At 38.0% G+C, this 24,966-nt stretch overlaps 1 protein-coding gene across 1 annotated transcript in view; it reads right to left on the bottom strand.

The window, feature by feature from the left end:
• SEMA3E (semaphorin 3E) overlaps positions 1 to 24,966 on the bottom strand; it is a 316,859-nt gene that overhangs the window by 18,540 nt on the left and 273,353 nt on the right. Inside the window, exons 15-16 of the mRNA XM_004702793.2 lie at positions 19,977 to 20,044; positions 18,360 to 18,499 (exon numbers count right to left, since the gene is read on the bottom strand). Of these exons, the coding sequence (XP_004702850.1) occupies positions 18,360 to 18,499; positions 19,977 to 20,044 (208 nt within the window). The remainder of the gene's footprint in view (positions 1 to 18,359; positions 18,500 to 19,976; positions 20,045 to 24,966) is intronic.

Consider the following 24,966-nt stretch of genomic DNA (forward strand, 5'->3'; position numbering starts at 1 on the left):
AAAAAATCATATCATTGTAAAGGTGGGTGAGTGCAGAGTGGAGACTCAAAGCCCATAGGTGGGCAACTGAACACCCCCTTACTGAGGGGTTGTGGGGAGGAGACGAGCAGGGTAGCAACGATGAAACATATAACTTTCCTCTAGTTCTTTAATGCTTCCCCGCCCCCGCCCCCCTCTTCCCCCACCACTATCATGATCCCAATTCTACCTTACAAATCTGGCTGGACCGGAGGGTGTACATTGGTACAGATAGCAACTAGAAACAAAGGGAATCCAGTATAGATGACTCCATCAGGACCAGTAGTGAGAGGGGCGATGCCTGGAGGGTGAAGGGAATGTGGGGTAGAAAGAGGGAACCAATTACAAGAATCTAAGTATTGCCTCCTCCCTGGGGGATGGACAGCAGAGAAGAGGGTAGAGGGAAACATCGGACAGGTTAACTTATAAAAAAGCTATAATAATTTATGAACTATGAAGGGTTCATGAGGGAGGAGGGAGTGGGGAAGGAGGGGGAAAATGAGCAACTGATATTAGGGGCTAGAGTGGGAGGCAAATGTTTTGAGAATGATGAGGGCAACAAATGTGCATATGTGCGTGACACAATGGATGGATGTATGGATAGTGATGAGAATTGTACGAGCCCCCAATAAAATATTTTTTTAAAAAAAGATCTTTTAATTAAATTAAAAAAGAAAAGACTATACACTATACCCTATGGGGTTATTGTGAAAATTTAATAAACTGTATAAAATGGTTCGCAAAAAGTGTATCAAAACTATAAAAGAAAAAATACTACTCGTATATGCCAAGGTACCCCAAGTTTTCTCCCCCTCCCCCTTTTCTTTTTTTTTTTTGGTGTGTGTGTATGCGTGTGGTTTTATTGTCTTTGTTCCTTTTCTATTTCTTTGTTGTTTTGAGTGCGGCTTTCATTGTATTGGTTTCTGGGTGGTGGCGTGCTGTGCAATGTTCTCAGGTTTGTCTGCAGTCGTTGATTCGCTGTCCATGGTGATGCAGTTAATATTTTTTTGTAATGCTGGTCTTGTTTTTATGAATCCCTTTCATTATCTGGAAATACCTTTATTCTTGTCTCAAATTGAGGGATAATTTTGCTGGATATAGGATTCTTGTTTGGCAGGTTTTTTGTGTCTTTTTTTTACTTTCAGAATTTGTCTTCTTGCGTGCTTAGTTTCTCCTGAGAAGTCTGAGCTTATTCTGATCAGTTTCCCTTTGTAGGTGACTGTTCATTTTTCCTCCAGCTGTCCTCAGGGTTCTCTACTTTTCCTTGACATTGGAGAGAGTTCAATATGTGGTGATGTGTTTCTTTTGGGTTCTACCCTATTTGGTGTTCTCTCAGCTTCTTGAATAGTTATTTTTCTTCTCCTTTGTGACGTTGGGGAACTTTTCTTCCATGATTTCTTGTATTATTTTCTTTGTAGATTTTTAATTTGTTTCCTCTTGCTCTGGGGTCTCAAGGAGACCTAGGTTGTATCTCTTGATAGTGTCCAACATCATTCCCAGGCTTTTTTCTGATTCATTCACATTTTGTTGTTGATTGTTTCTCTCATGGATTATAGTCAGAGTGATTGTCTGTGTTCACTGATTCAATTCTCCTTTTCTCCCCTCTATTGAGAATATCTGTGCCAAACTGCCCACACAATCTGCTGTCCACACAGATCCCAGGAGCAAGTGATGTAAGAGACTTGGCTGGCTGGATAGCCTCAGGGGTCGGAGAAGCTGGCTGTGCAAGGGGAGGAAGTGGGGCTTACAGAAGTGGCTCTTTACCGCTGGTCAATGGTAAAGGGGAGCTTGTCAGCAGGTGTTGCTACATTCCCCACTTTAAGAAACATTGGTCCACTTAGCCTTCAAGTTGATTATCTTATTGCCAGGAAGAGCAGGATATCCCTCCTAGTGGAACCTCTAAAGTACTTGCTTAAGAGACCACCCTGTGCTTGTTATCTGGTGGCCATAGTCCCCTGTGTCTCCATCTCTCCTATGTTTGAAAGGGAGGTGTCCTAACAATAAATCATAAAATGACATTTCTGACATCAATATCTTCAAAGTAGGATATTGAGGAGATTCACAAATAAATGTAGCTGAATATACATTATTTTGTGTGAAGCTAAAATACAAAATTAAAAAAACCCCACCTTTTAGATAGTGGTTATACATTGGGCTTCTAACCATGAGGTCGGCAGTTTGTAACCACCAGCTGTTCCATAGGAGAAAGGCTAAGTTTCCTACTCCTATGAAGAGTTACAGTCTGGGAATCCCAGGGGCAGTTCTACCCTGGTTCACTATCAGTTAGAATTGACTGAAGGCAGTGTGTTTGGCTTAGTTGTTGAGATACGTAGTTCTTTGCTGCCATATCTTTACACACATAGATATTTTTTCTCATTAGGAAAGTTATATGAACAATTATTTGCATTAGAACAAGGTAAATTAGAAAGAAAGGAGAACTCGGGTTTGGGACAACTTGTCTTTGATGTGCAGGAGGAAGATGAGTGTTCCAATTCCTGTGAAGCTTTACTATCCCAGAAGCCAGAGGGCAGTGCTGCCTTGCCTTAAGGAGTTGCTATGAGTCAGGATAGATTATACAGCAGTGAGTTTGGAGTATTTTCACTATGTACTTGATTCGTTACAATATTACTTCAGTTGGTCGGATGTCCACCATCAGAGTGGTCTCCATAGGTTGGGATAATAGACCCATAGATGATTTCATAGCTTTTCAAAATCTAAGAAGATACACCAGTAGTTAATTTTCAAAAAAATTTAGTGTTCTCTGGAAAATTTATAGATGAGTGTTTCATCTCAACATCAAATTACATTTCTATTCTTAGATAAACAAAGCTGTTTTATATTTTTCATTAATAAAATAAGAATTATGTATTCTTTTGAAGAGGAATAAAAATAAAATGATTGGACTATAATGTTAGTTATGATGGAATTTTTATAGATTCTTGGGATAAAAAAATTGTTAAATATGCTCATCAAGACTACAAAATGAAAATTCTGAATATTTACTGGTGGTAAAGGTTTGTTTCTTAAGAAAAGATGGACATTTAAATTTTTAATTTAAAGAGAAACATCAACATTATTAAACAGATGTTTCCAATGAGGCAGGGAGTTCATGAACTTTATGGTTCAAAACCAAAAGAAACAAAGACATAATACCATGTGGAACAAAGCTCAGTGCTTTCAGTACATGTGTATAAAGACAAAAATGTGAACTCAGCTCTCACTGATCCCTTAGGCTTCTTCTTAGGAGTTTTTGTTGATGAAGGTCAGGAAGATATGAGTCATGTACCAAACAAGACAATAGGCAAAGATGGGCTCTTCCTTCATAAATCTCTAGTTTTTATGATATATCTGCAAGACTAAGCAACTTAACTTGTGTACAGCATTTTTATTTCTTTCTTTTCACAAAATAACCAGTACCTTTCATACTGCACTGCATCATCAGTAAAATTACCCTTTATTTAGACTGTGTAAATACAGCATGGATTCAATCAACCCTGTTATGCAAAGGAACTGCTGATTGATAAGTTCTCCATGACTCCGTGCTTTAGATTTCTCCCCAGTATTTATTGACTTTGATGCATTTCTTCTTCTCAATAGGTGGTCTCAGTTCACTTCGCAGAACTGAGAAGTGATAACTTTTTGGTACTGGGTAAAAAAATAATTGAAAAGTTGAAGGGTATTTAAAATTTGGGATTTTCTTTATCACAATTTACATTCTTTCTTATATTTCTGTAATTTATAGACATTTGTGCTTTATCAAGTTAGCCATTAGAAGGTGAGGTGTTTTATTATTTAAGACACAAAAACATATTTTTCTTAAAACAGATTTTTTTCCCTAAATAAAGAATCCATGATTTATTCACATGGGGAGGTCAACAAGTATCAAACGGAAAATAATTTCTCTAAGTGTACCAAAGGCATCTTTCCATGATGATGTTACTATTAGGGACTAGTGGCTTGCTTGCCTGCCTTGCACCACTGTGGGCTCAGTCATCAAGAATGCTGTGTGCTGTCAGGGTGCGCCATGTATCCACATAATCGCAAGGAATGATGTGTGTTTATTCAACACACATCAACACTCACCCAAACAGCAAATCTAATTTTCAGTTTCTTTCAGATATAGACTATTTTCTCAGCAAGGATTTAGAGAACAATAATCAAAATAAGGAATTTCAAGAAACCACATGTGCTAAAAATGGTTTTCAATGAAATTTTAGTGCCCTGCATCAGCTGAAGTTTTAACAATTCATGATTTTGTCATGCCCCAAATACAGAGATATTCTTCCCCAAGATACTCATTTAATAAGGCTTCACTTTTGAGCCTTTAAATTCAAGATCAACATTCTTGATCTGGCCACTGTCTGCCTTTGAATCCATATTTTCTGCCTGGGTCTACACAGATGTTCTTTTTCTCATCTTTATTCCACATGCTGCCACTATTTTCTCTGCCGGTAGATTTCTACTATTCTTTTCAGAAATGGATGAGATTTTAATGTTAATTTTGCCATGTTTTTCCCATAATATTTTTCATGTGAACCTTAACCCAATTTCTTGGTTGGTGTGGTTTTCTTTCCCCTTGGGTTCTAAATAACTTACAATGAAAAATGTAAAATATGATTTACATTTCTGACATTACCACAGCACTACACCCAAGCGCACTGCCATTGTGTCAATACGACTCAGAGTGATCCTACAGCACAGTGTAGATATGCCCCTGTGAGTGCTGAGACTGTAATTCTTTACCAGAGTAAAAAGCCCTGTCTTTCTTTCAAGGGGTAGCTATTGGTTTCGAACTGTTTACCTTATGGTGAGCAGTCCAATGCTTAACCACAACACCACCAAGGCTCCTTTCCCCTACTTTCTGATCTGGTTAGGCCCCTAATTACCACAACATAACAAGCGTCACAAAAGCGAGGGCTAGGATTTGCTATCAGGCTCCATCGAGATGGCTCAAACTCATTGTGAACCCACGCACCCAGAATGAAGCACCGCCTTCTCCTGCATCATCCCAGAGAAATGCATGAGAATCTAAAGTGAATTTTGCTGCACGTTTTTCCCTAATATCTCTCACATGAACCATCACCCAATTTCTTGGTTGGCGTGGTTTTCTTTTTCCTTGGTTTCTAAATAACTCGCAATGAAAAATGTAAAATATGTGTTTCTTGTTTGAGCCCATTAATGCAGCCACAGTGTCAATGCACCTTGTTGAGGATACTTATCTCCTGTGCTGACTCTCTACTCACCAACATGTTGACGTGTTCAAACTAAGTGAAACGAAATTTCACCATCTTTTTTCTTTCTTCTTTATTTTAGGAGATAAAAAGTTTACTTAGAAATTTCAAGCATTTAGCAAAGGAAAGCATACACACTGCCTTACATATTCTTCAGAAATACAAGAATTTATAGTTGCTTTATTACATGGTCACATGATAAACCTAACTAGAAAAAAAAAAAAGAATTGTTTGTTCTACTTTTCCTGCAACTTGTCACCACTTAGGAAATGTACCAGTCAGTTCTAGAAGACAGCTGCCTAGATAGATTAAGGTTGTTCTTGATATATATTATTTTATTAGAAGAATCATGTAAAACCCAACTAGGTACAGATATACAATTGACATGTAATTTACATTATTGCTTTGAAAAACAGCAACAACAGAATTCCATGAATAATGTGTTTCTAATAATGTGTTGTCATTACCAGGATATCATGATATTTTACATGGCCTAGAATTTCTTCTGCTGTAAATAATGCTTGGCAAACAATTACAGGGCAAATTTTAAAATGAAGCCAAAAGAAAATTGGAGTCAATAGGTCAATCCTATTGGGTATTTTTTTCTCAATATTCTAAGCAACTTTTAAGATAGCATACTTTCATGCCTACCTCGCCAACTCCCAATGAACAAAGAAGGTGTGTACATTGTGCCCTGTGCATATGCTGGCCGATTCTGTGCTCCTTAGCCACACCTTGCTACTGAGTGCTGACAAGGTGGCCGGTCAAAACAGAGAGGTATCATTACGCGAAAGACACCGTGCATGTTGGAGGTTTGGGATAGGAGGGGGATTTTCTACATTATGTGTTAAATGATCATAATTGTAATACAGTAACTCATGTGTTTTTCTAAGGAACAGTACGGCTGTACTTCTTCATAATTATCTTTTCTGGCAGTTCATGGAATACTTGATATTGTCCAACATGCATTCTTTTTATAGTTCTGTATTCATTGTCCAGCTTTACATGCATATGAGTAATTCACAAGACCACGGCTGGAGTCAGTGTAACTTAATCCTCAAGTGACATATTTGCCTCTTAAAAATCTAAAGCAATATTTCGAAGCAACTTTGCCGAGTGCGTTATTTTACAAGAGCCCTTGATTTGCATCCATGGGTGCTGATTATGGACCCAAGTAAAACGAAAACCTTGACAACTGTAGTTTTTTCCTGTTTATCATGATGTTACTTGTTGGTTTCATTGTAAGGGATTTTGTTTTTATGTTAAACTGCAGCTATACTAAGGTACACCTACACCTCCCTTATTAACTATCTTGTTATCTGAAATTTCACAATTATGACCATAGTAAAACATTTTTACCTGTATCTCACTAGTCTATGCAGTAACAATACATATATGGCAGTGATTAATGCCAAGACGTGAGGTGACAGTAGCACTAATTGCCATGTAAAAGTCAATGCAGCCACTTGGATGCAATATGATTCTCAGTGGCTTGTCATTTATGTAATTATCCTCTGTTTTATGTTTTAATGTGGTTATCCTGCATTTTTTCTTTAAAAAAATTTTTAAAAATCATTTTATTAGGGGCTCATACAACTCTTATCCCAACCCATGCATACATCAATTGTGTAAAGCACATTTGTACATTCATTACTCTTAACCCTGCATTTCTTCATAATGCGGATTTTTACATAACAGCCCAGGATTTTGGACATAAGCATTATCCATAAGCGAGGAATGGGGTAGTTTTGAATCACCATCACCAACGGCTTCAAGTCCTCTTTGCTTTAAACAAGCAAGGATGTGTCATCTGCACATTGCAAATTGTTAATGAGTCTTCCTCCAATCCTGACACTATGTTCCTCATCATATAAATCCTATTCTTGCTCAGCCAACAGATGCAATAAGTAAGGTAAGAGAATATAACCCTAGGGCACACCTTCCATGGTGTTAAATAACACAGTGACCCCTTGTTTTGTCAAAGATGGTTTCTTGTTCTTTGTTCAGGTTCCTTATGGCCACAATTAAGTATTCTAGAATTCCCATTCTTTGTGATGCTGTACACAACTTGTTGTGGCCCCCACAGTCAAATGTCTTTGCATAGGCAACAAAGCACAGGAAGACACCTTTAACCCTAGATCTATCTGGTATCAGTATTGATATTACTTGTTCCACATCCTCTTCTAAATCCCATTTGGATTTCTGGTACTTCACTGTCATGCATTCTTCCAACCAATCTTGAGTTATCTTTAACAAAATTTTATTTGCATGTGATGCCAATTAGATTATTTGACAGTTTTTATATTGTGTAAGTCACCATTCTTTGGAATGGGCACAGATATGAGTCTCTTCCAGTCAGCTGGCTGAATTCCAAATTTCTTGGCAAAGATGAATGAGTACCTCAAGCATTGTATTTGTATGAAGAAACATTTTCTTTTCTCCATTTATCATGGTCAATTATAGGTCCTGTTGTGAGGATTTTTATTTGTTTGCATAGACTTGCCTGTTGTGAGGATTTTTATTTGTTTGCATAGACTTGCAACTCATACTGAAAGTGGCAGTCTTTGATTTTCATCATTCAAGGTTATGTCATCTGCGTATCAAAATTAGTTAATAAATTTTCCTCAACCCCATTTTTAGCCCCATTTTCATGAAGTCCAGCTTTTGGATTATTTACTCAGCATACAGCTTGAATAAATACGGTGAACGTATATAACTCAGACACATACCTTTCTTGATTTGAAACCCTGCAGTGCGTTCTTGTTCTAATGACTGCCTCTTGGTTTATGTACAAGTTTGGCATGAGCACAATGACATTCCTGTTCTTCTCAATGTTATCCATAGCTTTTTATGATCCACTCAGTCAAATACCTTTGTATAGTCAAGAAATTCAAGGAAGCATCTCTACTTTCATCCAATATCCATCTGATACCTGAATCCAGCTTGAATTTCTGGTAGCTCCCACTCAATGTATTATAGCAACTATTTTTTCAGTAAAATTTGACTTGCATGTGTTATTAATGATATTGTTCAATAATGTCTACTTTCTGCTGGGTTACCTTTATTTAGAATAGCTCAAATACAGATCTCTTCCCTTTGTTGCCCATGTAGGTGGCTTTCAAATTTCTTGGCATGGCCCAGTGAGTTTTTCCAGAACTTCATCTGCTTGTTGAGACATCTGTTATTCCATTAGGACCTGAAGTTCTGTTTTAGGATGATTCCTTCCGTGCAGCTTGAACCTCTTCCTTCAGGTCCCTCGGTTCTGGATCACACACCAACTCTGGAAAGATTCAATGTCGACCAATTCTTTTTTTTAAAAATCATTTTATTATGGGCTCATACAACTCATCACAATCCATACAAACATCCATTATGTCAAGCACAATGGATGTACATTTGTTGCCATCATCATTCTCAAAACATTTTCTTTCTACTTGAGCTCTTGGTATCAGTTCCTTATTTTCCCCTCCCTCCCAGCCACCCCTCCCTAACGAACCCTTGATAATGTATAAATTATTATTTTGTCATGTCTTACACTGTCCAATGGCTCCTTTCACCAATTATTTTTGATACAGTGACTATCTGTATTTCTACCATCTTTATTTGATGGTTCTTGTATTAGTCACTAATTTGCTCATAGACTCCTTCAGTGCTACAACTTTTAAAGCTTGAGTTTTTCTTCAGTTCTTTTAGATCAAGAAACAGTAAATATGCCTTTCTCTTTTGAATTTCTGTGTACTTGTACATTCTATCTTAATCATTTACATGCCTTCTCAAGCCACCCGTTGATATCTTCTGGTCGACTCTTTTACGTCATAATTTCTTTCACATTCTTTATTACTAAATTCATGAATGAATCTCATATTCTTGTCTGTTATTCATTTTAGCATTTTCTTTATTGTGTTTCTAATGATCATTTGGTTGCTCCATTTATGATATCTTTAATGTCATCCCCTAGCCTCTGTCAGATTACCCAGTCTTAGATCATCAGTCTTAAGAGTATCAAATCCATGATTGAGATGACCTGTACATTCAAGTGGGATGAACTTAAGGTTGTAGTTTGGCTTGCATGGGCCTGTTTCCATTTTTCTTCAGTTTTACTTGAACTTGCATATGAAAAACTGATGGTCTATTCTGCACTTGTTCTCTGTCCTTGACATTCTCCACCATCCCTTTTCGTGGATAAAGCTCTGTTTTGCACCTGTTGAGATCCTGTGTACTCCATATGGTGAGGTCCACATGTACAGTCTGTCTTTATGTTGTTGTGAAAATGAAGTCAAAATGAAAAGGTCACTGATCTTGCAAAATCTAGCATGCGTCATTCCCCCATCACTAATGGCAATGGCTTAACCTCACCCATTAAAGTGGTGCCTAGTGAATCAATGCTTCTTAGGTTGAACAATACCAATTCCAGATACTTCACACTGAGCCCATTTTGTGTGTGTGAACATGATTTATTCCTCAATGTCTGTCACATCAGTGAATATTTGCTCCCATATTTATCCCTACTGTATCCTTTTAAATTGTTAGGGTTTTAACGACATATAATTCACATAACAAAGAGTGCAATGAAGTGTATTTTAAAAGTTATGTAATGATAAACATAATTCATTTTAGCATGTAGTAGCCATAGGAATCCTTTAAGAGCCAAGTGCTGGTCATCCCCCTGCTTTCCCAACAACTACTCAATGGTATCCTATTTATTTCTGAGCAAAGCAGAGTCCTTCATGATGATCTTTAAGGGCCTGCGTGAGCCAGTTCTTTACCTTTCAGACTCAAAGTCTACTAGCCTGCTTACTCCTCGTTTCTTTCCAGCACACGACCCTTTCCAACGATGTTCTTGGAATATGCTAAGTATAAAATTATCCAGAACCTTTGTCCCGGCTGCCCAAGTCCCTCATGGCCCTTGCCACGGTGGAGTCCTCTGCTGACAAAGCTCTTCTCCCAGATGGTCGCATGGATTATTCTGACTCATCTCTCAGGTATTCTTGTAAATGCCACTTCATTGGTGATCTTTGTAGTAAGACTTTACATGATCAGATCTTTGAAAACAGAAACCTCTCCTTGTAAGTGAAACCTTCTATATTTTTCTACTATTAACTGACATATTAAGTATTGTTATTTGGTTTTTATATTATTATATTTCTCTATTCTTCAGAATATAAATTTATAAAAGCAAGACATAGTAAGTGCTTAATAATATATTTCAAGTGCATGAATAGAATATATCTTTAGTTAAAATCCCATGAGAACTTTGCATTTTATATCTATATAGTTTTAAATGATAGAGAGCACTTCATGTAATACAGAAACACACAGGTCACAGAATCGAAGCTGTAAAAGGAAATCTGAGACAAGGAAAGCATTGTACAAAAGGACCCGAGGAAGCACTATTTATAGTGAGCTCTCTGTCCCTTCAGATCCTTAGCCATGCCGAGTGGTGACCTGCAGTGGAAGGTGCAGCAGCATGTCCACTGAACCCTGACGAAAATGAAAATATACAAGGATCAAATTGACATTAGGAGTGTTTTTCAGAAATCCAATTGTAGAATTTCTGCTATGAATTGGTTTTTATTTGTTCTGTGTGTCAGAACATATGGATTATATTTCGTATTCGGATTTTAGAAGGTGCTATTGTTTAGTAGAAAGAGAGTATAGAATTGGATTTGAATTCTTTACTAGCTATGAGAAAAGAAGACAGTTATTAAACATTTTGTCTCAATTACCTTATTATCTATCTACCCCACTGTTGTTAAAAAAATGATATGTATATTAAGAAAACCACAAAGTGTAGTTCATGGTATGTAGACAATTACTGCACATGGGGCAGCAGCCCAGCCCAGCCCAGGGGATCAGGGATAATTGAGTTCAAATCTGTAGTCAGTCACTAATTTTATGTATGAATTATATCCTACTGAGTTTAATTTTCTGTATTTATATTTTGAGGGTAATTCCACCCAATATATTTTATGCTGTGTTTGTTGTTTGTTGTTGTTAGGTGCTGTCCAGCCATTGAGCGTTGGCTGTTACTCAAAGTGATCATATGTACAACAGACTGAGACACTCTGTAGTCTTGGATTGTCCGCACAAATGCTATTATCTTTGAACCCATTTTGCAACCACTGTGTCAATCTATCTCACTGAGGGCCTTCCTCCTTTTTGATTACCCTCCACCAAGTATGATGTCCTTTTCCAGGGACTGGACTCCTGAACACATATGCGATATACATGAGATGAAGTCTCATCATCCAAGTTTCCAGGGAGTATTCCAGCTGCACTTCTTTAAAAACAGACTTGCTTTTTCTTCTGGCAGTCCATACTTTCAGTCTGGTTTTTCTTATTCATTGTCCGGCATTCACAAGTATATGAGGTGAATGGAAATGCCATGCCCTGGGGCAGGCGAAACCTTAGTCCTTATGTTAACACCCTAGCTTTAAAGAGCGCTCCTGTTGCAGATTTGCCCAATGCAATACATCACTTGATTTCTTGACTGCCACTTCTATGAATGTGGACTGGGGTGCCAAGCAAAATGAAATTCTTGAAAGATTCAATATAGTCTTCATTTATCATGATGTTTTCTTTTGGTCCAGTTCTTTGGTTTTTAAATTCTATTTACTATGAGCTGTAAGATATACAAGAGGCCGAAGTCTTTGATATTCACCATTACGTACTTTATGTCCTCTTTAATTTCAGCAAGCAAGGTGTGTTATCTGCATATTACAGACTGTTATTGAGCCTTTCTCTACTTTCTAATGCTGTGGTCTTCTGCATATAAAACAGCTTCTTGGATTACTTGCTCATTATACAGATTGAATAAGTATGGTGAAAGAATACAAGCCTCAGGCACATTTTTCCTAACTTTAAATCATGCAATATCTCATTATTCTGTTCAAACAACTGCCTGTTGTCATATGTACATGTCCTGCCTGGACACAGTGCTTTGGGGTTCCCATTCTTCACAATGTTACCCTAGTTTGTGATAATCTACAGAGTTGAATGCCTCTGCATAGTCAAAAAATACAGGTAACCATCTTTCTGGTATTCTCTGTTTTCAGCAGAGACATTAAGATCCATTAGATGGCCACAATTAATTTCCTTTTCTTCTGAACCTGGCTTGAATTTCCTATTGCTGTAACATTTAAAAATTATTTTCAGCAAAATTTTACTTGCATGTGACATTAGTTATATTTTCTCAGTAACCATTCTACCGAGTAACCTTTCTTTGGATTGGTATGGATCTTTTCCTGTAGGTTGGACATATAACTGTCCTCCAAATTATTTGGCTGGATCAGTGAGAAGTTCTAGTGCTGCATTAATTTGGGGGGCAACCCTTCCATTGGTATTTTGTTAATTCTCGGAGCCTTGACTTTCACTGATGTCCTCAGTGCAGCTTGACCTTCTTCCTTCAATGTCATCAGTTCTTGATCACATGCTAATTCTCAAAACGGCTGCATGTTGACCCATTATTTCAGATACAATGATTCTGTATTATTTCTATCTTTTGATATTTTTTGCATCACTCAACAATTCGCTCATACAACCCGTCAATGTTGCAATTGTAGGCTTGAGTGTTTTCTTCTGCTATTTCAGCTTGAGAAGTGTTGAGCATATTCTCCCCTTTTAATTTTCTCACTGCATATTAATTATCATACTCAACTTCGTCTTCGTGAGCTCCCCTTGGAAGTTTTCTATTCAGGTCTTGTACCTCATCAGTTCTTCCATTCACGTCAGACTCTCCATGTTCATGAGCAAGCATCAGAGGCTTTTGTGAGATCCACTTTTGTCCTGTCTTTTTTTTTTTCGGAGGGCATGGAGAGGAGGGGGTTCCATACATCTTCCCCAGCAGATAGACAGGATCACCAGTAATCCTACAAGGCTCCTCCACAGGTCACACATTTACAACGCATAATTCAGTTTGACTTTATTCTTTGTATTCTCTGTAACAAAAACCCCCTTCAGTGTCAACACAGTTGGATCACTTAAATTTCAAAAGGAAAGGCACAATTTGGCAAAAATATAAGCACTGTTTTTGGTTCCTAAAAAGTCAGGTTAATAACTAAAGGAAAACCTTTTAGTAAGTGTCTTGGTGCACGTTTTCCACGTGTGAGCTTGCCACATCAAGGAGAAAGATTTCTCTGCCGAGAAGTTGAGGGCCCTTTCCTTCCTTAATCTCTCCTTAAGCCATTTGAACAATGCTTTTTTATTTGCTTAACATTACCTATACAAAAGGAGATATGAAAAATAAAAATCAACAAAAACATCTCACGATGTACTCATGAAGAAATCAACTCAGCCTTAAGACAGGGCTCTCATGTATTTTTCACTTTGTTGTCTTCAGGTGTTGATAACATCCCACAATGCTTTTTGTCTTCGGCTATTAATGTTCACTGCAACTTGTCTGTTCTTGAGGCGGTCCCCTAGAAGGGGTATAATCAAGATCAAATTTTGGCTCCTCTAGTCTTGTTTTAATTTTTTTCTATTTCTAACCTAAACTTGCTTATAATCAATTGATGGTCTATTCCACAGTTGGTCATTGGTCTTGCTTTGACTGATGATATTGAGCTTCTTCATTATTTCTGCCCACGGATGTAGTCAGTTGGATTCATGCTTATTCCTTGTGTCAAGGCCCACAAGTATAATCACTGAACATGTTGTTGGAAAAAGGTATTTGCAAGTACATAAGTCACTGGTCTTGCAACATTCTATCATGAGCTCTCTAGCTTGTTTCTACCAACAAGGTTGTCAACCACTGATCTTCTCTCTTTATTTCCATTGTTCCCATTCTATTAACCAGTCATTATTAATGCATCTTCACTGAACTGTGCTCAACTTTCGACTGAAGAAGTTGGTAGACTTCCTCAATTTGTTCATCATTGGCTCTAGGGGCTTGTGCATAAATATGTCTTCCTTGTAGCCTTATATATAATATACTATCAAGCACAGCATGGTACTTCAAGGTAGACCTTGGAATTTTCTTTTTGATGATGCATACACCATTCCTGCTGACTTTGTCATTCCTGGGATAGTAGGACATATGCTATTCCAATTCAAAATGGCCAACAGCAGTCACTTTCAGCTCACTAATGGAGCCTTGGTGGCATAGTGGTTATGCAGATGGACTGCTAACTGGAAAATCAATAGTTCAAAACTACCAGCTACTCCGTGGGCTAAAGATAGGGCTTCCTATTCTCATAAAGAGTTATAATCTTGGAAACTCACAGGGACAGCTCAAGCCTGTCCATAGGGTTTCTGTGAGTCGGCATCGATTTGATGGCAATGGGTTTGGTTTGGGTTTAATGTCTAAGTATTGATATTTATACTTCTTGTTATATCTAGAAATAAGGAAGGAAACCTAGCACAGTTTCTAATGAACAAGAGGTATACATTAAAGTATAGCTACTGCTTTTAAGTAATATTTTTCCTTCACAATATATACTAACTGATATATACCATAATTAACCAGGTTATCAAGCCAAGGAAAGTTGATCCCTTATGAAGTATTTTCCATAGGCATTGATTATGGATTCAAGTAAAATGAAATCCCTGACATTCATTTTTTTCTACATTTTCATTATATTGCTTCTTGCTTCTTGCTTGTGAGGATTGTTTTCTTTTTTTGGTTTATATTAACCTGTAATCCATACTTAATATTTGTCTTTGATCTTCATCAGTAAGTGTTTCAAATTCTCTTCACTTTACTAGAAAGCAAGTAAGGTTGTGTCATCTGCACACCACATATTTTTAATGAATCTTCCTCCAATCTTGTAGTTCTTTTTCTTCTTCATACAGCCCAGCTTCTCAAATTATTTGCTCAGAATACACATTAAATGAAAAATACAAACCGGAGCTACACCTTTCTGGATTCTACACCATGCAGTATTTCCTTGTTTTATTCACCTGACTTCCTCTGCGTCACACCTAGGCTTTGCATGAGCACGAGGCCCAAGCAGGCAGCAGCAAAGCAATCTAATGATGTATTACATTGGGCAACTCTACAGAAAAGACCTCTTTAAAGTCTTAAAAAGAAAAGATGATACGTTGAGGGTTCAGTTGCTCCTGATACGAGGCATGGGTTTTTCGATCATCTCATCTGCATGTGAAAGTTGACCAATGGACAAGGAAGACCAGAGAGGAGTTAAAGCCCTGATGGAGAAGACTGCATGTGTCATAGAAAGCAAGGAGAAGACACGTGTCCTGAAAGAAGCGCAGTCTGAACGGCCTTTAGAAGCGAGGACAGCCAGACTTCCTCTCGTGTATTTGGGAGAGGGTATCCAGAGATGGTATCCGGAGGGACCAGCCAATGGATTGCCTGGTAAAGCAGAGGGCAGAAGAGTGAACAGAGGAAGACCTCTAACAAGATACAGGGATACAGTGAGTGCAAAACATGGATTTAAATAGAGCGATGCTTTTAAGGATGGCTCAAGACCAGGCAGCACTTTATTTTGCTGGGCATAGTGTCACTCTGAGTCGGAAGCAACTTTTTGGTAACTAATAATATTAACATGAAGTATCTAGAAAAATAGACTTTGTAAAAATGATGGTGGAATGAAATACAATGTACAGAACATATATCCTTTACATACCATTTAAGGAACAGTAGTGTCTATGATGTACATAATGGAGAATTTGGAAACATTTGATAAGTGAGTTTCCAGGTGCTACTACTGAGACAATTACTTTGTGTTCCTAATGATTCATTCCAACAAAAACTTCATCCACAGGACTACTTGACTGCTGGGTAAACATAGCCAGGGCTTTCTACTTCCGTAAAGAGGTACAGTTTTGGAAACTCACAGGGACAGTTCTACCTTGTCCTGTGTGGTCGCAGTGAGTTGGCAAACTCGATGGCAGCGAGCTTGGTTTGCTTTGGTAGGGTTTCAAGGGTTTCAGATTTGCAGGCAAAAGAGTAAACATTTTCAATGTAACAAAATGAAGACTTACATATGATAACCCAGTCTCATACAAAGGCTATGATGTGACTGAAAATTATTGATTTTTTGTTGTTTATGACAAGTCATCAAGCCACTATTAGGAGATCATCTGAACATCATTTCCACAGGTAAGAGTCAGACTAGGAGTTCTTAAGCAGTCTTTGCAATGGTCATGATTTGATTATACAATTATTGTCCTTTCATAAAGACAATCTCATAGTGACTCTAATGTATGCTTTAAAAGTCTTTAAATAAACCTCTACAACTCACATGCAAAGTCATCTGCTTTATGTACACAGCATCCATATTCAGGCTGTGATGAAATCAGAACTTTTTGTTTTCTTTTAGAGTGTGCATAACTCAACATCTATATTGCTGTATCTAGAGAAAGACTTCACTATCTGATTACGACATGCCTTTAATACAGTGAATAAATTCAAAAGTTTAAATACCATCAAATGTATTAGTCAAGGAAATTTGAGTGCAGTTGAAAACAGGGACTAAAAATTATGGGAAAGGAGAAGTAGATTATATCAATAATATGAGAAAGAAGCTTATAATTGAACATTGATGGATGCAGCATGTCAAAATGATTTGGTAAAGATTTCCAAATGAGACAGATTATGGTGGGTTTCAAATTAGAAACAGAACATACCGAGTGAATAAAACCATTGATGAAAGAATTAGTTCTCTGTCTTCTGAAGTCATTCAGCTGGAGGAACTGTGGAACATTCCCAGGCCCTGCCCTGCCGTGTGAGTTAGGATACCATACAAACACCCTCTTCACTTGTGAAATAGAAAATGCCTTAATAATAAATCAACAATTTTAGTTTCGTGCAGGATGATACAGGGTTTTGCTCACGTTTATTCTTGATTACCTTTTTCGCGTTATCGCTTTTATTTATTTACCTTACTCACTGCCATCCAGGCGATTGTGACTGGTTAGAAGGAGGCGACTTCCTCCCTCAGAGCCATCGTAGGAATTAAGGTCTTACAAATTTAATCATATCCCAGAGTGACTGAGATGAAAAAACGTTGGATGTTTAGTCTTACAATATGCTGGAAAAAGACACGGAAAGCTAAAATATTCCACATCTGGTTGGTTTCATGCAAAATGAGGTGGCAATGTCTGCTCATTCACTCGATAGCCTCTATGTACTAATTAGTAAGCTCTCCTTTGTGCCATAGGGACAAAGGTGTGGCTCTCTACTCCCATAAGGATGGGGTGCCCTCGGATACTCAGGGGCCAAGTCTACCCTGTCCTTCAGGATCGCTGAGGGCATTGACAGGGAAAGGTGTGCTGTAAAGGTGCTTTGCTAAAGTTTCTCTCCCTTACTCACCTCACAGCTTCCCATTTCACAAAGACCGTTTCTCCATCATTCTACAATATAACTAGATTTTCTTACACTTGCTATTTTTATATACCACCTTTGTGAAAATTAAGGTCACAAACCCAAGTCAATACCAGTGATGCTTTTTCTGGCTGCTCTGCTTCACGCCCTTGACCTCTCCATCTGTGCCTGTAGCTTCCTCAACTCATCTCACCCTTCCACCCAGCAACTGTCTTCAGATGAGTCTGCGCTTGGGCCTTTAATGCTGGATATTTTTCTACCTCTCTAAATGCAGCCCAAGTCATTCCTTTCCCATCACTTAAACATTTATAAAAATATAAATATCTACCACAAAACCTTAAAAGGCAAGTCTCTTTCCTGTTTCCAATAGATAAGCACCCCCATGCCAGTGTCTAATATATCCTCAGGAAGCTTTATTGTACAACGAATTCAATATTACCATTGCTATTGGTGTTCTAATTCTATGATTCTTTTCTCAATGATATGTATGTTAATGATGTTCAACTTAGCTATTTCACTGGAATACTGCCTTAGGTGACACAATTCAGATGATCATTTTTGCAATGTGACCTTAAATTATGAAACTATACGGATGCCTGGAGTAAAAATAAAATTGTACAGTTGCCAGTATCCAAATTCTTGATGCATATAGAATATTTGTCTTTGCACATATAATGTATAATCATATCATATAAATATACAAAAACAGATTTAAAAAATAAACCTAGTTTTTTAATGAAATATATTTAGTACAACAGATTTTCATTTTTAAGCACCCAAATACTTCACATAAGACACCATGGTATGAACATGCATGTATAAATTACCTCATCTTTTCTTGCTTCACGTCCCTTCTGAACAAGCCAGATGACTTTGGCTTGCAGAGACCGTGGAGTGCATTCCAGCAGGGTGCTGTTGTTCTCTATGCCATAGGCCAGCCGCTCCTCAGTCTTGTCCAAGGCGTCCCCTACAACATGGAACGGTAACACCAGCCCTTGAATTTTCTGATAATTTAAAAAAAACACCTTTCCTCATTTGCAGCCAAGTGAATAATTTATCACTGAAGATCAATGATGGCCATTTCTAAAGAAGGTTATGTTAAAATTATTTAGAAAGATAGTCATATCAAAACCGGGGCATCCAGAACATGGGTAGATTGCAGGATAGGCCAAAAAATAAGTAGCTGGGAATATGGCAAGTTACAGATGGGCTCTTCGGCGACCTGAAGAAGCTGCCTCAATGGTAAAAGCAAGGGAAATCCACGACAATGCCGATTGAATGAAGCCAGGAAAGGAGGTGAGAACCAACGGCCCAGCCATGGCAAATGATCACACTCATGCTTACAAATAGAAGCAGAAATCTGAAGACTAAGTGATATAGCATATCATACAATCACAAGTGTGAGCAGTGTCTTGACAATGGATTGCATTTACACAAATGTTGGGTCTCAACATTAAGAAGAAAGTATGAAACTGCATCAATTAACTTGGTCAGTCAGATATTCTTGATTAAAATCTCTGGAGCACAGAGGCTCTCGTTGGGCATCCAGCTACGGAAGTGCATTCAGCTATAGTGGGGAGGAAAACAGGTGGGTCCAGTATTTGTTATTTTAACTGTGATCAAACTTAGTAACTAGATATCAAGATCTTTCCCCTCATGCCTGACTCCTCATCTTTAAAACTGACATCTAAGCTTACTTTAAATAAAGATCTTTCCTTTCTCTTGAGTCCTTCGGGAAATCCTGAGTCCGTTTGGGGTGTGGAAAACCAATGCTGCACCCTCTGGATCTGTACACGACCACCTTTAGTTTCCTCATCATAGTGCCCACCTTTGTTACTTCTCAGAGAACCCAGGGACTCTGCCCGCAGCTTGCCACCAATTTCTGTGACTGATGTCTGTCGATTCAGGCCTGCGCTTTGCTGTCTTCCTTGACTTGGTTCCAGTTGTCTAAAGCTATTTTCTCTAGTCCTTTCCATGTCAGATCACCGACAACCCACTGTCTCATTCCCACAGCTGCGCCATCAACTTCAGCCTAAGCAGACGCTGTTCTTAGCACAATGTGTGATTTGATACAAGTTATATCACTCATGAAAAAAAAATCTCAAATTATATAGAATATGGTGAAAAACTGAAGAGAGAAGTCTTTCACTGTGACATTAGCTGCCCAATCAGCACACAACCTTTTCATTCTGAGACGCACCTCTTGTGAGGGCCAGAATTAAATCTTGGGAGTGGTGTACAGACATATTTTTTAATTATGTAAAATAATTATATGTCAAATCCCTTATCTTTTAACTACTTGGAAGGAAAAAAAGAGAACAATTTCAGTAACATTTCTCTAGTATATTCAGTCTGAAAGAAAACAAGGCCTCCCTTTTTGAGAAGTTTGCAGTTTATCTTCAATGTGTACTATAACGCATAGCAATCGATTTTCTATGGATTACCAACAAACTGCTGTCCAAAGCATTGCTGAGCTGCATTTCCATGGCGAACATCTTGTCTGCGGAACCGCCTGAAAAAAAAAAAAAAAGTAAACGCATTTAGCGGTTCAGATTCTGATTTTCCAGACTTTAAAATGTAGCCAACTGCATTAAAAACTCAAGCAGTGTTCTGCTACTGAAAAAATTGATTAGTTATACCAAACAAGGATAAAATCTAAGTTTCATAGTTTTCTATATTTCCACGGAGTGTTTTTCAATGGTTAATAGGTACATAGGAATACTCTTTGAATGTTTATATAAGGTTGAACTTGGGATTTGAGATCATCTAAGAAGGTTTCCTTTACATTTGGTTAACACTGGTTCAACAAGGTCGTCCGAAATAAATAAGTATCGTGTTTGGTAAGAGATGGGTGTAGTTAAAGACAGCAAGGCAGACTATTTTAATAAAGTTTTCATAAAGTTGCCTTAATCTAAAAATTCTGTTCTGTAACCATTAAGGGATGATGGAGAAGAGATAAGGAAAAGCTCATTACCAGCAGTTAACATCAGGCTAAGGGCCAACTGAAATGGACCAGCAATTAATTGCTCTTATGTAAGTTCAGGCTGAAGCTGTAGAAAACTAAAACAGGTCTACGAGAGCCAAATTACAAACCTGAGTCTGTCCCACCCGAATTTGAGAACATCGCAAGAACAAACTTGCTGCATTGAACACCAATGACAACAGCCCTGATGCGTTGTGGGAGGACATCAAGAACATCCTACGTGAAGAAAGCAAAAGGTCATTAAAAGGACAGGAAAGAAAGAAAAAAACGACCATGGAGATTTGAAGAGATGCTAAAACTGGCTCTGAATCATAGAGTAGCTAAGGCACATGGGAGAAATTATGAAGTCAAAGAGCCAAATAGAATGTTTTAAAGGCCAGCTCAAGAAGACAGTCAAAGTTTACACTGAAATGTGCGAAGACCTGGAATTAGAAAGCCAAAGGAAAAGCAAGGTCAGCATCTCTTTAACGGAAAGAACTGGAGAAAAATAAGTCAAGCCTCTAGTTTCAATATTGAAATAATCTATGAGAAAAATATCAAATGATGCACGAATCACCAAGGGATGAAGGAAAGAATATGCAGAGTAACTATATCAACAAGAACTGGTCGTCATTCCATCATTCCAAGAGGTAGCATGTGGGCAAGAACCAGTGACACCGAGGGAGGCAGTTCAAGCTGCACTGAAGGCATTGGCCGCAAACAAGGTTCCAGGAAATGATGGAATACTGATCGAAATGCTTCGGCTAGTAGATGCAGCACTGGAAGCACTCATTTGTCTAGGCAAGAAATTTGGAAGACAGCTCCTTGGACAACTAACTGGAAGAGATCCATATTTGTCTCCCTTCCAAAGAAAGGTGATCCAACCGAATGCTCAAACTATAGAATAATATCTTCAATTTCACATGCAAAAATCATCCAGCAATGGTTGTAGCAGTACATAGATGGGAAGCTACCAGAGGTCCAGATGGTATTCAGAAGAGATTGTGGAACAAAGGAGATTATTGTTGATGTCAGATGGATCTTTAATGAAAGCATAAAATACCAGAAAGATGTCTATTTGTGTTTTACTAACTATGCAAAGGCATTAAATGGTGTGGATGACGACAAACTACAGGAAGCTTTGAGAAGAATAGGAATCCCAGAAGTCTTCATTGTGCTCATGCAGAAGCTGTGAATGGATCAGGAGGAAGTTGTGCAAACAGAATGAGAGAACACGCATGGTTGGAAATCAAGAAAGATGTGCGTCAGGGTTGCATCATCTCGCCATATTTAGTGAATCTGTATGCTGAGCCAGCCGACAGAGAAGTTGGATTATATGAAGGGTGTGGCATCAGGGTCGGAAGGAGTCTTATTAACAACTTGCAATATGCAGATTACACAACCTTGTTTGCTGAAAGAGCATTTGAAGTCCTTCCTGATGAAGATCAATGATTGCAACCTTCCATTTGGATTATAATTCAATATGAAAACTAAGAGTCTCACAACTAGACCAATATGTAGCACAATGATAAACAAAGACAAGGCAGAAGTTGTGAGAGATTTTGTGCTGCTAGGATACACAATCAATATTCATGGAAGCAGCAGTCAAGAGATCAATAGAAGAGTTGCATTAGCTAAATCTGCTGCGTAAGACCTCTTGAAGGTGTTGAAAAGCAAAGTCATTACCATGAGGAGCGGTGTGTCTGATCAAGCCATGGTGTTTTCAATTGCCTCATATGCAATATGAAAGTTGGACTCTGAATAAGGAGGATTAGAAAAGAATGAATGCATTCGAATTATGGTGCTGGTGAAGAATACTGAAAGCACCGTGAACTGCCAAAGGCACCGACAAGTCTGTCTTGGAAGAACAGCCAGCATGCTCCTTAGGAACCAGGATCATGGAACTCTGTCTTAGGAACGTTAGACATGTTATCAGGAGAGATGAGGCTCCGGAGAAGGACATCATGTTTGGTAAAGTGGCAGGGCAGTAAAAAAGAGGGAGGCCCTCAACACAGTGACACAGTGGCAAGTGACAACAGTTGGGAGGATGGCGGAGGGCGGGCAGTGTTTCCCTCTGTTGTACACAGGGTTTCTGTGGGTCAAACCGGACTTGATGGCACTTAGCAACAACAACATGTTGAAGAAGAATAATTCTAGATCATGTATCAGATTTCAAATGTGTAAGTGACTTTTTGAGGAATTCAACAACATGGGAATTATTCTTATAAGGACTAGAATTCTTAAGTCAAGACCTTAAACATACGTAATTCAAGTTAGAGATACAAACGGAAATACTAAATAAGTTAGAAAATACCATTGTTTCTTTCATAGAATTTCCTCAAACTTAAGAGAAAAACAGGAGACAATGGTTGACTAATGGGTAAAAAGTAAATCAGGAGTTTTACCTTTGAGGGCATGAGTGCAGCTTCCAAAGAAGCAAACAAGCAAAATGAGTAATTTTAATTATATTTAAGCTTTCTAGCTGAATTTCAGGAAGGACACAGATACGAATACCAATGCCCTCACCCACATGCTATATCATCTCATGCAGCTCTCTTTCTTTTCCTGGTTCTTATATTATCCTTTGTAAACTGAATTTGGTGCAAATGACACCCATAATCCTTTCATCTCATTTCCCACCCAATTTTGGTTTCCATTGCTGCCATCAAATATTGACAATATTCTGTGAAGGTCTGGTACATTTTATCACATGTGAGTTAGATGAAGTCACCCCATAAAATGTTTAGGATTATGACCTATGTCTAGGCCTTGATATTATTGAGAATCTAAAGCCTGTTCTACAATAATGACTAATTAGTATTCTTGAAATCAATGAAACTTTTTTTTGCAAGAATCCTGCTGTGTAAAGTCTAGTACGAGTCAAGTGATGTGAAAATGAAGTGAACTGCAGTCAGATAATTCTAGAGCTATGGAGTGCATAGACAAGCAATGCGAACAATAAGCTAAACCCACACAATGTTGGTTTAAACGAAGGAGGAGGAGCCCTGGAGGAGCTCTGGTGGCATAGTGGTTCTGTGCTGGGTTGTGATCCACAGCGTCAGTAGTTCGCATGGGCCTTTCTTCTCCTGTAAAGAGTTACAGTCTTAGAAACCCAAGGGGCAGTTCCACTCTGTTCTATAGGGTCTCCATGAGTCAGTGTCGACTCAACGACACTTGTGAGTCAGGATGCATTTTAAAAGAAAAGTTCTCCTCCTGCAAGGGATCAGGTCATTGACTAGCAATATAGAGTCATTCTGTATTTCAGCATGAGAAAGAATGGCAGGGTGCTTTAAGATCAAAAAGAGATACGATAAAGGTTGACCAAAGTTTTTTTTTTTTTTTCAATAAGCACTGGAAATAGACAAAATGTCAGAGCAAGGAAAATACCTCATTCTATAAGTGGTTGTGTATTTTGGAAGACTACTTTAAACAAGTGGTTTGGGTTGTGAATTAATATTTTCCCCCTGTTAACTCATTTCACTCTGTGAACAGAAAAAGTATTTCTTTTACCAGCCAGTTTTGAAATTTTCCTTTAAGTCAGGTACGCAACAAAAATGATCCGTAACAAAAGCAAACTATTTTCCCTTCGTGTGCTGGGTCAGGTCCAGAAAGTATCCTCCAGGGGCGGGTGATGGCGGAAAAGAATCTGACACCACTGAAAGGTCCCCGTGTCACGGAACTGAATTAATCCATCGATGCATGCGGCTCCTAGCTCCAGCAGTTCACCCCTTCCTGCCTGTCGTCTTGCCCATTCATTAAACTCTCTCCACATGATAATTTTCCTCCACCTTTAAAATATATTAACAAATTCATGTTTGTTCAATTTTATAGGATGCACCAAGTGCTAAGGAATACTTCGCTATGGAAATTGCTCATTGTTCATCATCAGCATGCACATTTTATTTTAACACAATATTTGTTATCTACAAGTATGTGGTATGAGGCTGGTGGCCATTATTATTACTGCTAATAAGGATAGAATAATAAATATTGTTATTTGGGTTAAAATTACCTTGTCACTTTCAGATTCTGCTACTATAATCCTGACCCAGGGAATTTCACAGTTGTTCCTGAACACTCTATGCTCCCAACTAGCAATTAATTATCTTTAACTGGAATCTGCTTCTATCTCTAATTTTAAATATGGAGCTCAAAAGTTGAGTTATTTTGATTATTAACTATATTGTGCAGTTTACTGTTAGTAGTTTATTAAATATTAAGTGTTCAATGATGAGCTATTATTATCATCATTTACAATTCCCTCCACACGAAGTTGTGATTTCTTAGAGATAAGGGGCTGTGATGGTTTCTTCATTCCCCTTCTGTATAGTATAATCATTTGCTTAATAGGATAATATATTTTAAAATAATATTTACAAATTAAATTAATTTGTTCATTAGAATAAAAAAGTTTCACTATCTGCTTATTAGCTTTAATATTTTTAATAAAATGTCATTGCAACATCAATTAA

The sequence above is a fragment of the Echinops telfairi genome, unplaced genomic scaffold, assembly GCF_000313985.2.
Source record: "Echinops telfairi isolate 266 unplaced genomic scaffold, ASM31398v2 ScPeMD7_23;HRSCAF=83, whole genome shotgun sequence".
In the NCBI taxonomy this organism is placed as follows: domain Eukaryota; kingdom Metazoa; phylum Chordata; class Mammalia; order Afrosoricida; family Tenrecidae; genus Echinops; species Echinops telfairi.